General features: G+C 33.3%; 1 protein-coding gene across 1 annotated transcript in view; it reads right to left on the reverse strand.

Moving 5' to 3' along the window:
- Window positions 1-14554, reverse strand: part of Galphao (G protein alpha o subunit) — an 86918-nt gene that overhangs the window by 9757 nt on the left and 62607 nt on the right. Inside the window, exon 4 of the mRNA XM_090168875.1 lies at window positions 4215-4375. Coding sequence (XP_090025001.1) covers window positions 4215-4375 — 161 coding nt within the window. The remainder of the gene's footprint in view (window positions 1-4214; window positions 4376-14554) is intronic.

A 14554-nucleotide genomic window follows, 5' to 3' on the forward strand; every position in this document is an offset into this window, starting at 1 on the left:
GCGTACATCAACCTAACCTAACCTAACCTAACCTGACCCTATTTATATATATATATCAAAATCAACGGGCCGTTATCGTCGATGTCATAAAAAATTCCATCATATAGTGTATAAAGTAAAAATTTCTTCATCTTTGTGGCTTAATACAGTTAAAGCAATGAATTATTCCATCACTATTCCTTCTGCACTTAAGCAATGAATTATTCCATCATTATTCCTTCTGCACTTCATATTGACATTCGGTAAAATAAAAACATACCAACTGGTACTATAAATACTTTTGAATTCGATCAAATAGTATTCGATCATTTGAAGGTTCGATCTTATGAAACAAATGACAAATGGGATTCGATCAAATGGAATTTCGATCAATTGCAACGTATAATGATCGTCTGTTGATCACATATTTTTCGATCAAATGGACCAACACCTTTTTTTATACTTCGGCACAAGAGGGGGGAGGAAAACCGTCACAGGTATGCGCTTCAATTAGAGCCCCCTAGTGTCTAAATATTCCCAAGGTGAAATTTACCACTACTAAGTTCGAATCAGAGCTGGTAGTCGAAAAACGATTTGATGGGAAAATTAGCATTAAAACACTAGAAAGTGTCACACTTATTGTTATTATGTTACTTACGATATTATTGCAATGCTTTCAAATAGTAAAATATTATATATAATGGTATTTTTTTATTAGCCGAACCCTGGCTTCGGTTCCTACCTACATTCTGAACTCAATAAAACGATTGATTATTTTTTGTTAGACAGGGAGGGGTTCCGGATGAAGTGCCGGCTACAGTTAAATTACCATCCCTGCCCCCCCCCCCCCCCAGCGCCTTACTTTTTAAGAGGGGGGGAGAGGGTTTGTAAATTAAATTTTTATCACTGGGGAGGGAAGGCGAAACAGAATAAGGTGTCTATTTTTAGAGAGTGATGTTATGATATTACAAATTCTTCGCTCAGTCCATTTTTCGAAAAACTGTTTCTGTTATAAGTGTTACCAAAAGTAAATGAGAGAAGTACCCCATGATTCTCCAGGATTCGTACAAAATTTCCGGAATTAAATTCCCTGACATTTCCAGGTATTGCCTAACCCAATTGCCAATTTTCCTTGACCATTTGAGTAGAATAAATGAATGGTTTGAGGTAAAATCTTGAAAATATTTATTATGTATTTTTAATACATCTTTCAAACATTTATTTGCCTAATTTTTTTTGGGGTCATTTTCAAATTCCCTGACTTTTCCCTGACCTTTTGGAATCATTTTCAAATTCGCTGACTTTTCCCTGCCCTTTTGGAATCATTTTCAAATTCCCCGACCTTTTGGAAACATTTTCAAATTCCCTGACTTTTCCCTGACCTTTTGGAAACATGTTCAAATTCCCTGACTTTTCCCTGACCTTTGGAATCATTTTCAAATTCCCCGACGGTCCGACCTTTTGGAAACATTTTCAAATTCCCTGACTTTTCCCTGACCTTTTGGAAACATGTTCAAATTCCTTGACTTTTCCCTGACCTTTGGAATCATTTTCAAATTCCCCGACGGTCCGACCTTTTGGAAACATTTTCAAATTCCCTGACTTTCCCCTGACCTTTTGGAAACATTTTCAAATTCCCTGACTTTCCCCTGACCTTTTGGAAACATTTTCAAATTCCCTGACTTTCCCCTGACCTTTTGGAAACATGTTCAAATTCCCTGACTTTCCCCTGACCTTTTGGAAACATGTTCAAATTCCCCGATGGTCCGACCTTTTGGAATAATTTTCAAATTCCCTGACTTTTCCCTGACCTTTTGGAAACATGTTCAAATTCCCTGACTTTTCCCTGACCTTTTGGAGTCATTTTCAAATTCGCTGACTTTTCCCTGCCCTTTTGGAATCATTTTCAAATTCCCCGACCTTTTGGAAACATTTTCAAATTCCCTGACTTTCCCCTGACCTTTTGGAAACATGTTCAAATTCCCTGACTTTTCCCTGACCTTTTGGAATCATTTTCAAATTTCAGGATGGTCCGACCTTTTGGAATAATTTTCAAATTCCCTGACTTTCCCCTGACCTTTTGGAAACATGTTCAAATTCCCTGACTTTTCCCTGACCTTTTGGAAACATTTTCAAATTCCCCGACTTTTCCAGGTCGTGTACGAACCCTGTTCTCAGCGATTCTGGCGATGTTTGCAATATGAATAATGCTCTTTTAATTTTTGATATTAATTGATCTAACTTTAGTTTATTTACTTATGAATTAACTATATTTGGATATGCTTTTCAGTGAATGAGCTTAAAGGGAATATAACGAATTTAGAGAGAATGACGATGGAGAAGAGATCCAAGGAAAAACGTCACTGGCGTGAGCTTTAACCTCTTCGGAAGGCGTCAGGTTTTAGGGAACAAATGAGATTTGCTTGTTTTATGGGAAAGGGACTTACTGTTAGAGCAACCCCAAATATCGTATTAAAATAGTCATTCTTTCTAAGTATAACTAAATATATTATTGTTTCCATTTTAATATTATTGGCTCAAACGGGCAAAAATTTCGCTATTTTACAAAATTATACCCAAAAAAATGTTGTAATGATGCTTTTAATAATAATAATCAGCTAGGTTAATAACCAAGGCACCACCTTAGGACCAAGTCATCTAGCGAGTTCCAGGTTGCCACATTTATTTTCACAATCAAATTCCCTGACTTTTCCAGGCCCTGACTATCTTCGGAGATTTTCCCCGACTTATTTTGTGCCAAGATTTTGTAATTTTTACCCTATATTTTAGTAAAAGTTTCCTATTTGCAACCAAAATTAAATTCCCTGATGTTTATACCCATATTCAAACTCCCTGGCTTTTCCAGGAATTCCAGGTTTTCCAGGTACCGTGGCAACCCTGGACTTGCCTTTAAACAGGTGGCCTGGTTACAATGCGATCTATTCAAATTATATCAAATGGAGTATAAAATTCTATAGCGGATGAACCAATTTCTATTGTTGCCACCAGATTTAACAGAAGCTAAGGGTGATTGGCGCTTATTATCTTAATTTTGAACAAGTATTTAGTTCCAAAATCAGTTAACTCAAAATAACTACATTTCCGTAAAAAATTATTTAAATTTAAAAAAAATTGTACCGAAAACTATCGCTATCCCCTCCACCATTGAATCCTAGATAGGTAGCGGCTAAAGCAGACGCTATTACTTTTTCCTCATCGTTATTGGTAAATTTGACTTAATAAATAATGATACTTGCGTGTTAAAGGGGAACGGTCAAGCTTTAACCAGTTAGATAGCCCTATAGCCCATTAAAAACTAAAATTTATAAAACAAACAATTTTTCTAAAAATGGGTAAACATATATAGCATGGTTCAATAAGATATCTTGGGCGCACGGTGAATCAAGATACCTCCTTTAAAACGACACAGAATCGATTCAAATTCGGAAATATAACCTGAAAACTGCCAAATTATCATTCGTTGGTTCTGTTACCGAAGGAGCTACATGAAATTAGGGTCGAATTTTACAAACCATTATGTAGCCCTTTAAAGGGGAACGGTCAAGCTTTAACCAGTTAGATAGCCCTATAGCCCATTAAAAACTAAAATTTATGGCGAAAACCGCATCAAAAAATATTGAGTGGTTAATTTTTAATAAAATAAAGAAATTTCGGGAAATCGAAAAGCGCGCGTCCGCCGCGACACCTGGTGAGAAGTCGGTGAGACAGAAAAACAACGGAAAAGCGCGCGCTGTTGAAGACGCAAAAAATTTGTTTTGCACGCGCGGCGCGTTCAAGTTATAAGAGACCTTAGCCTAAATTGCGCGATTTTAAAAGTTAGGATAGTTCGCAAATCGCTCATACGGGGTTAGGGGCGCTGGCGGCAGCCCCTAAGATGGCGGCGAAAATTCAAATCCAAACACCGGGTGTTATTTACGTTTCAACTTTTTGGGCCAAAAGCTATTTTTTCAAGACAAAAAAAAGGTACGTGTTAGTATATTGAACGTCTTGTTAATCTTTTGATACGGAAATATGGCCATATTTGGAAAAGCTTGGCCATTCCCCTTTAATATAATTTTTGCATCGTTTGCTTATATTTTGATAATATTATTTAAGAAATAATCGATCTTATGACTTTTTAATTTGTCTGTAGCCACCTCGGAGACTATTTTAAAATTTTTAATTATAAACGTAGATTCTGGGTTTGAGTGTAAGATGAATTTTATGATACTCACTATTTGGCGCTGTCGTTCAGCTGGTATTCGTTGGACCTTCCGAAGCACTCTTGCACCCCGGTGTCGACCCATAACCTCTTCATGGCGCTCTGCAGGTCGTCCGAAAAGGGCTCCGTGTCCTCCATGCGCGCCACCACGTCAAACACCATCTTCGCGTCCGCCTGCCCAGATAACAAAACATTCATTTAGACAAACAGTCTTTTAAATAGATCGATTCTGAAATTGCTGACGGACAAAACTCACATTTTGAATTAAGCCATTAGAGGTACGATTTTTATGTTTTTGCTTATACTAGATGGCGCCTGTTTACCTTAGTTTAAAAAAGTCGTAACGTCAAAGCGACGTTTTAAAGTTACGACGTTTTTAAACTAAGGTAAAGCAATACTGAAAGCGGGAATCCATACCTCTACTTGGAATGCTTATTGCGGCAGATTTTCGTCTCGATGTGGCTGACGGTTTTTTGACGTCACTATGTATTATTTAACAAACAACAACTACGTGAGAGGGGAGCGCGCGCAGAGGGAATTTTTACTCTCGTAGGCGGGGCCAAAGCCGTCAGAGTGATCTTACCATACGCGATACGCCAGGATAAGCATTCCAAGTAGAGATATGGATTCATGCTTAAAGTTATTACAAAAAAAACAACAACACCTAACACTACTTACAAAACCTATTAAACGACATTTGTTTTGAAATTCGTGATAAATATTTTTTTTTTATTTCTATTTACAATACTTCTTATGGAAATGTAAGTGTTGTATTTACTGGTATTAGCAAATTGTTTGGGAGGTTGGAATTTTTAGAGTAAATGTACAATTCGCATTTACATTTAAATTTACAACTAACTTAAAATTTCCAAATTGGCATTTACTTGGTTTTGTCACGAGGCAGCCGAATTATATTAGAAGTTAAAATATTCTAATCAAAAACGAAAAATACTGTTTTAAAAATTACATAATATTAATTTATTATTATTTTATAAAAAAAATAATATATTTATAATAATGAATAATTATAATTATTAAAAAATAATATATTTCTAATAATGAATAATTATAATTATTAAAAAATAATATATTTCTAATAATGAATAATTATAATTATTAAAAAATAATATATTTCTAATAATGAATAATTATAATTATTAAAAAATAATATATTTCTAATAATGAATAATTATAATTAAAAAAAAATAATATATTCATAATAATGAATAATTATAATTATTAAAAAAATAATATAGTTATAATAATGAATAATTATAATTATTAAAAAATAATATATTTATAATAATGAATAATTATAATTATTAAAAAATAATATATTTATAACAATGAATAATTAAAATTATTAAAAAAATATATTTATAATAATGAATAATTATAATTATCAAAAAAATAATATTTATAATAATGAATTAATACAATTATTAAAAAATAATAATTTATAATAATGAATAATTATAATTATTAAAAATAATATATTTATAATAATTAATTAATAAATTATTAAAAAATAATACATTTATAATAATTAATTAATAAATTATTAAAAAATAATACATTTATAATAATTAATTAATATTATTATTGAAAAATAATACATTTATAATAATTAATTAATATAATTATTGAAAAATAATACATTTATAATAATTAATTAATATAATTATTGAAAAATAATACATTTATAATAATTAATTAATATAATTATTGAAAAATAATACATTTATAATAAGCAAGAATGTATTTATTTATATTTAGGAAGAATGATTCTGTTGCGACAATCGCCGGGCACGTTGAACGCCTTCCCTGCGTTTGATTTCCATCGCGTTAGGTGACGTAAATTTTAAGCAGCCAATGAAATACCGGGACTATTCGTTTTATTTTAAGCGGATGAGCGTACTGGGGGGACCAACGGGTGGATTGAGAGAAAGGCTAAAAAACGTCTCGACATAGACATTCTCCCTAGGTATAAATAAATACATTCTTGTAATAAGTAATTAATATAATAATTCTGATGAATAACGTTTCGTATTCCTTACAAGAGATTAAGTCCTAGAGCTAAAATCAAAATGGAGCCTGAAAAGGGGTGGGGCGTCGGTAAAACATCATAACACGGAAGCTATAGGTTGCAGTCCCAGGTTCTTCTTTAAGTAAATAAATTATTGCTACCGACTTCTTTTAAAATATTTATTTATTGACACGATGATTGAGATTAAGTCGTTAAATTTAGATTTAATTAGAGTTATAAGAAATAGATTAAGAGTTAAATTAGAATTTTTCTTAATCGATTACATATTAATGAAAGACAAATATTAGATGAAGGATTGTCTCGTACGTTCTCAGTATTCTAAAGACGTTCTTACTCGCTAATACTAGGAACTCCTTACTAAAGTCATATTACTTCTGCAAATTCTAAAATAGTAATATGCGCGTTTAAGGAACACAAAACTTTAATATCGAAATTTTAATCCATGCTTTCCGAAAACAATAACGAAGTACCACAACATCGAAAACTAATATATTTGTTCCCCCTGTGACCGAACGTATGGTTTTGGTAGCGAAACCTTTAAAATGTTTATAAATAATAGCTAGTTTAATTGTCTTTCCGAGGCCATAGTCCTTCCTATATCATAAGTAACATATTGATAATAAGTATGCCACCAGGGTAATTTCCTGACTTTTTCAGGATTTCGATGACTTATTTTCTGTTTTTAAATACATGACTTATTTTGTTACACATTTTTGTGTTTTTAGCCTATATTTTAGCAACTGAAATTAAATTCCCCGGCATTTCCCTGATTTGTAGACCAATTTTTAAAATCCCCCTGCATTTCCCTGATTTGTAGACCAATTTTTAAAATCCCCCTGCATTTCCATGATGTTTAGACCAATTTTTAAAATCCCCTGCTTTTCCCTAATTTTTAGCCGATTTTTTAAAATAACCTGCATTTCCCTGATTTTTATACGAATTTTTAAAATACCCAGCATTTCCCTGATTTGTAGACCAATTTTTAAAATCCCCCTGCATTTCCATGATGTTTAGACCAATTTTTAAAATCCCTTGCTTTTCCCTAATTTTTAGCCGAATTTTTAAAATAACCTGCATTTCCCTGATTTTTATACAAATTTTTAAAATACCCAGCATTTCCCTGATTTTTAGACCAATCTTTAAAATCCAACTGCATTTCCCTGATTTTCAAACCAATATTCAAATTCCCTGACTTTACCCTGAGTTTTAGAACAATATTCAAATTCCCTGCCTTTACCCTGAGTTTTAGAACAATATTCAAATTCCCTGCCTTTACCCTGAGTTTTAGAACAATATTCAAATTCCCTGCCTTTACCCTGAGTTTTAGAACAATATTCAAATTCCCTGCCTTTACCCTGAGTTTTAGAACAATATTCAAATTCCCTGCCTTTACCCTGAGTTTTAGAACAATATTCAAATTCCCTGCCTTTACCCTGAGTTTTAGAACAATATTCAAATTCCCTGCCTTTACCCTGAGTTTTAGAACAATATTCAAATTCCCTGCCTTTACCCTGAGTTTTAGAACAATATTCAAATTCCCTGCCTTTACCCTGAGTTTTAGAACAATATTCAAATTCCCTGCCTTTACCCTGAGTTTTAGAACAATATTCAAATTCCCTGCCTTTACCCTCAGTTTTAGAACAATATTCAAATTCCCTGCCTTTTCCAAGTAATGTGGCAATCCTGTACTTATTTTCTTCACAGAAATAACGCCACCCTAATGTGACTACGTGAAGCATATTTCCGCTTTTAACATTTGCAGGGTGACCCCAGAATATTTTAAAATCCTTTAAAGGAATTATAGGAAATTTATCAGTGAAATATAAGTAAATATGAAAATAAAATTGGGAGGGGAAATAGAAGAAAATTAATTATACAACAAACGGTTGTCAAAATTGTTCAAAATAAAGTTGATAACCGAAAAATTAAATTAAAATTAAGAACCATTTTTATTGATTAAAAATAAAATATCTAAGGGTAAAATATCAACTATTTTAATTTCTTCAGACTTTTGAGTTAAAATATAGGGTGTAATAGAAATGAAATAGGAACCAAATTTTGAAAAGTAGGAACCAAATAGGGACCATTTAAATAAAAATGAGATCTTTATTTAAACTTTAATTTTTACAAAAATGACTTTTAAAATAGAATATTTCTATCACTGACTTAGTTTTAATTTGTAAAAATATTTTATCACAAAAATGACCTATTTTAAGTCATTAAGAATTTTACCGAATTTTTCAATTTAGCCGAGCTCGTGGCGCCACCTAACGTACATTATAGGAAACATGAATCGATACAATTCTGGTTCAATATTATAAGCCGATGGTACTTTTCACCAAATTGACTAGAAATACGGTGATTTTGGAACCAAATTCCGATTTTAAGGTGGTTTAGGGACCTCGAAGAAAAGTAGGGGATTTTATGGATTTTAGGGACCAGGTGAGAGCCCTGTAATAAGCATCCGAGTAACTTCATTATTTGATAAAATGGATGGCCTTAAACCTCTTCCGTTTTTAAAGGAGCAATTTTCAAATAAGATCACCCACTGATAAAACATTATCTCGCGCGAAGGGGAAAAAGTTTCTCCCCCCCCCCTTTTTCAAAATTTGGAGAAAAAAATTCCAAAATGTTTTTGAAGGAAATAAAAATAAAGTTACATAGAAAATCTCAAAAATAATTCGTAGGCGGGATCAAAATTTATCGGCGGCGGCAGGGTTGGATCGGCGGCCCTAGGCTCTACCATAAGTCTATAATATTGTTCCATAAGTTTGTCACTTTGGGGAATATTATAGGCTCTACCATAAGTCTATAATATTGTTCCATAAGTTTGCCACTTTGGGGAATGTTATAGGCTCTACCATAAGTCTATAATATTGTTCCATAAGTTTGCCACTTTGGGGAATGTTATAGGCTCTACCATAAGTCTATAATATTGTTCCATAAGTTTGTCACTTTGGGGAATATTATAGGCTCTACCATAAGTCTATAATATTGTTCCATAAGTTTGCCACTTTGGGGAATGTTATAGGCTCTACCATAAGTCTATAATATTGTTCCATAAGTTTGCCACTTTGGGGAATGTTATAGGCTCTACCATAAGTCTATAATATTGTTCCATAAGTTTGCCACTTTGGGGAATGTTATAGGCTCTACCATAAGTCTATAATATTGTTCCATAAGTTTGTCACTTTGGGGAATATTATAGGCTCTACCATAAGTCTATAATATTGTTCCATAAGTTTGCCACTTTGGGGAATGTTATAGGCTCTACCATAAGTCTATAATATTGTTCCATAAGTTTGCCACTTTGGGGAATGTTATAGGCTCTACCATAAGTCTATAATATTGTTCCATAAGTTTGTCACTTTGGGGAATATTATAGGCTCTACCATAAGTCTATAATATTGTTCCATAAGTTTGCCACTTTGGGGAATGTTATAGGCTCTACCATAAGTCTATAATATTGTTCCATAAGTTTGCCACTTTGGGGAATGTTATAGGCTCTACCATAAGTCTATAATATTGTTCCATAAGTTTGTCACTTTGGGGAATATTATAGGCTCTACCATAAGTCTATAATATTGTTCCATAAGTTTGCCACTTTGGGGAATGTTATAGGCTCTACCATAAGTCTATAATATTGTTCCATAAGTTTGCCACTTTGGGGAATGTTATAGGCTCTACCATAAGTCTATAATATTGTTCCATAAGTTTGTCACTTTGGGGAATATTATAGGCTCTACCATAAGTCTATAATATTGTTCCATAAGTTTGCCACTTTGGGGAATGTTATAGGCTCTACCATAAGTCTATAATATTGTTCCATAAGTTTGCCACTTTGGGGAATGTTATAGGCTCTACCATAAGTCTATAATATTGTTCCATAAGTTTGCCACTTTGGGGAATGTTATAGGCTCTACCATAAGTCTATAATATTGTTCCATAAGTTTGTCACTTTGGGGAATATTATAGGCTCTACCATAAGTCTATAATATTGTTCCATAAGTTTGCCACTTTGGGGAATGTTATAGGCTCTACCATAAGTCTATAATATTGTTCCATAAGTTTGCCACTTTGGGGAATATTATAGGCTCTACCATAAGTCTATAATATTGTTCCATAAGTTTGCCACTTTGGGGAATGTTATAGGCTCTACCATAAGTCTATAATATTGTTCCATAAGTTTGTCACTTTGGGGAATATTATAGGCTCTACCATAAGTCTATAATATTGTTCCATAAGTTTGCCACTTTGGGGAATGTTATAGGCTCTACCATAAGTCTATAATATTGTTCCATAAGTTTGCCACTTTGGGGAATGTTATAGGCTCTACCATAAGTCTATAATATTGTTCCATAAGTTTGTCACTTTGGGGAATATTATAGGCTCTACCATAAGTCTATAATATTGTTCCATAAGTTTGCCACTTTGGGGAATGTTATAGGCTCTACCATAAGTCTATAATATTGTTCCATAAGTTTGCCACTTTGGGGAATGTTATAGGCTCTACCATAAGTCTATAATATTGTTCCATAAGTTTGCCACTTTGGGGAATGTTATAGGCTCTACCATAAGTCTATAATATTGTTCCATAAGTTTGTCACTTTGGGGAATATTATAGGCTCTACCATAAGTCTATAATATTGTTCCATAAGTTTGCCACTTTGGGGAATGTTATAGGCTCTACCATAAGTCTATAATATTGTTCCATAAGTTTGCCACTTTGGGGAATGTTATAGGCTCTACCATAAGTCTATAATATTGTTCCATAAGTTTGTCACTTTGGGGAATATTATAGGCTCTACCATAAGTCTATAATATTGTTCCATAAGTTTGCCACTTTGGGGAATGTTATAGGCTCTACCATAAGTCTATAATATTGTTCCATAAGTTTGCCACTTTGGGGAATATTATAGGCTCTACCATAAGTCTATAATATTGTTCCATAAGTTTGCCACTTTGGGGAATGTTATAGGCTCTACCATAAGTCTATAATATTGTTCCATAAGTTTGCCACTTTGGGGAATGTTATAGGCTCTACCATAAGTCTATAATATTGTTCCATAAGTTTGTCACTTTGGGGAATATTATAGGCTCTACCATAAGTCTATAATATTGTTCCATAAGTTTGCCACTTTGGGGAATGTTATAGGCTCTACCATAAGTCTATAATATTGTTCCATAAGTTTGCCACTTTGGGGAATGTTATAGGCTCTACCATAAGTCTATAATATTGTTCCATAAGTTTGCCACTTTGGGGAATGTTATAGGCTCTACCATAAGTCTATAATATTGTTCCATAAGTTTGTCACTTTGGGGAATATTATAGGCTCTACCATAAGTCTATAATATTGTTCCATAAGTTTGCCACTTTGGGGAATGTTATAGGCTCTACCATAAGTCTATAATATTGTTCCATAAGTTTGTCACTTTGGGGAATATTATAGGCTCTACCATAAGTCTATAATATTGTTCCATAAGTTTGCCACTTTGGGGAATGTTATAGGCTCTACCATAAGTCTATAATATTGTTCCATAAGTTTGTCACTTTGGGGAATATTATAGGCTCTACCATAAGTCTATAATATTGTTCCATAAGTTTGCCACTTTGGGGAATGTTATAGGCTCTACCATAAGTCTATAATATTGTTCCATAAGTTTGCCACTTTGGGGAATGTTATAGGCTCTACCATAAGTCTATAATATTGTTCCATAAGTTTGTCACTTTGGGGAATATTATAGGCTCTACCATAAGTCTATAATATTGTTCCATAAGTTTGCCACTTTGGGGAATGTTATAGGCTCTACCATAAGTCTATAATATTGTTCCATAAGTTTGCCACTTTGGGGAATGTTATAGGCTCTACCAAAAGTCTATAATATTGTTCCATAAGTTTGTCACTTTGGGGAATATTATAGGCTCTACCATAAGTCTATAATATTGTTCCATAAGTTTGCCACTTTGGGGAATGTTATAGGCTCTACCATAAGTCTATAATATTGTTCCATAAGTTTGCCACTTTGGGGAATGTTATAGGCTCTACCATAAGTCTATAATATTGTTCCATAAGTTTGCCACTTTGGGGAATGTTATAGGCTCTACCATAAGTCTATAATATTGTTCCATAAGTTTGTCACTTTGGGGAATATTATAGGCTCTACCATAAGTCTATAATATTGTTCCATAAGTTTGCCACTTTGGGGAATGTTATAGGCTCTACCATAAGTCTATAATATTGTTCCATAAGTTTGTCACTTTGGGGAATATTATAGGCTCTACCATAAGTCTATAATATTGTTCCATAAGTTTGCCACTTTGGGGAATGTTATAGGCTCTACCATAAGTCTATAATATTGTTCCATAAGTTTGCCACTTTGGGGAATGTTATAGGCTCTACCATAAGTCTATAATATTGTTCCATAAGTTTGTCACTTTGGGGAATATTATAGGCTCTACCATAAGTCTATAATATTGTTCCATAAGTTTGCCACTTTGGGGAATGTTATAGGCTCTACCATAAGTCTATAATATTGTTCCATAAGTTTGTCACTTTGGGGAATATTATAGGCTCTACCATAAGTCTATAATATTGTTCCATAAGTTTGCCACTTTGGGGAATGTTATAGGCTCTACCATAAGTCTATAATATTGTTCCATAAGTTTGCCACTTTGGGGAATGTTATAGGCTCTACCATAAGTCTATAATATTGTTCCATAAGTTTGTCACTTTGGGGAATATTATAGGCTCTACCATAAGTCTATAATATTGTTCCATAAGTTTGCCACTTTGGGGAATGTTATAGGCTCTACCATAAGTCTATAATATTGTTCCATAAGTTTGTCACTTTGGGGAATATTATAGGCTCTACCATAAGTCTATAATATTGTTCCATAAGTTTGCCACTTTGGGGAATGTTATAGGCTCTACCATAAGTCTATAATATTGTTCCATAAGTTTGCCACTTTGGGGAATGTTATAGGCTCTACCATAAGTCTATAATATTGTTCCATAAGTTTGTCACTTTGGGGAATATTATAGGCTCTACCATAAGTCTATAATATTGTTCCATAAGTTTGCCACTTTGGGGAATGTTATAGGCTCTACCATAAGTCTATAATATTGTTCCATAAGTTTGCCACTTTGGGGAATGTTATAGGCTCTACCATAAGTCTATAATATTGTTCCATAAGTTTGCCACTTTGGGGAATGTTATAGGCTCTACCATAAGTCTATAATATTGTTCCATAAGTTTGTCACTTTGGGGAATATTATAGGCTCTACCATAAGTCTATAATATTGTTCCATAAGTTTGCCACTTTGGGGAATGTTATAGGCTCTACCATAAGTCTATAATATTGTTCCATAAGTTTGTCACTTTGGGGAATATTATAGGCTCTACCATAAGTCTATAATATTGTTCCATAAGTTTGCCACTTTGGGGAATGTTATAGGCTCTACCATAAGTCTATAATATTGTTCCATAAGTTTGCCACTTTGGGGAATGTTATAGGCTCTACCATAAGTCTATAATATTGTTCCATAAGTTTGTCACTTTGGGGAATATTATAGGCTCTACCATAAGTCTATAATATTGTTCCATAAGTTTGCCACTTTGGGGAATGTTATAGGCTCTACCATAAGTCTATAATATTGTTCCATAAGTTTGTCACTTTGGGGAATATTATAGGCTCTACCATAAGTCTATAATATTGTTCCATAAGTTTGCCACTTTGGGGAATGTTATAGGCTCTACCATAAGTCTATAATATTGTTCCATAAGTTTGCCACTTTGGGGAATGTTATAGGCTCTACCATAAGTCTATAATATTGTTCCATAAGTTTGCCACTTTGGGGAATGTTATAGGCTCTACCATAAGTCTATAATATTGTTCCATAAGTTTGCCACTTTGGGGAATGTTATAGGCTCTACCATAAGTCTATAATATTGTTCCATAAGTTTGTCACTTTGGGGAATATTATAGGCTCTACCATAAGTCTATAATATTGTTCCATAAGTTTGCCACTTTGGGGAATGTTATAGGCTCTACCATAAGTCTATAATATTGTTCCATAAGTTTGTCACTTTGGGGAATATTATAGGCTCTACCATAAGTCTATAATATTGTTCCATAAGTTTGCCACTTTGGGGAATGTTATAGGCTCTACCATAAGTCTATAATATTGTTCCATAAGTTTGCCACTTTGGGGAATGTTATAGGCTCTACCATAAGTCTATAATATTGTTCCATAAGTTTGTCACTTTGGGGAATATTATAGGCTCTACCATAAGTCTATAATATT

Source organism: Leiobunum rupestre, chromosome 3, assembly GCF_980474605.1.
Source record: "Leiobunum rupestre chromosome 3, qqLeiRupe1.1.hap1, whole genome shotgun sequence".
Classification (NCBI taxonomy): Eukaryota; Metazoa; Arthropoda; class Arachnida; order Opiliones; family Sclerosomatidae; genus Leiobunum; species Leiobunum rupestre.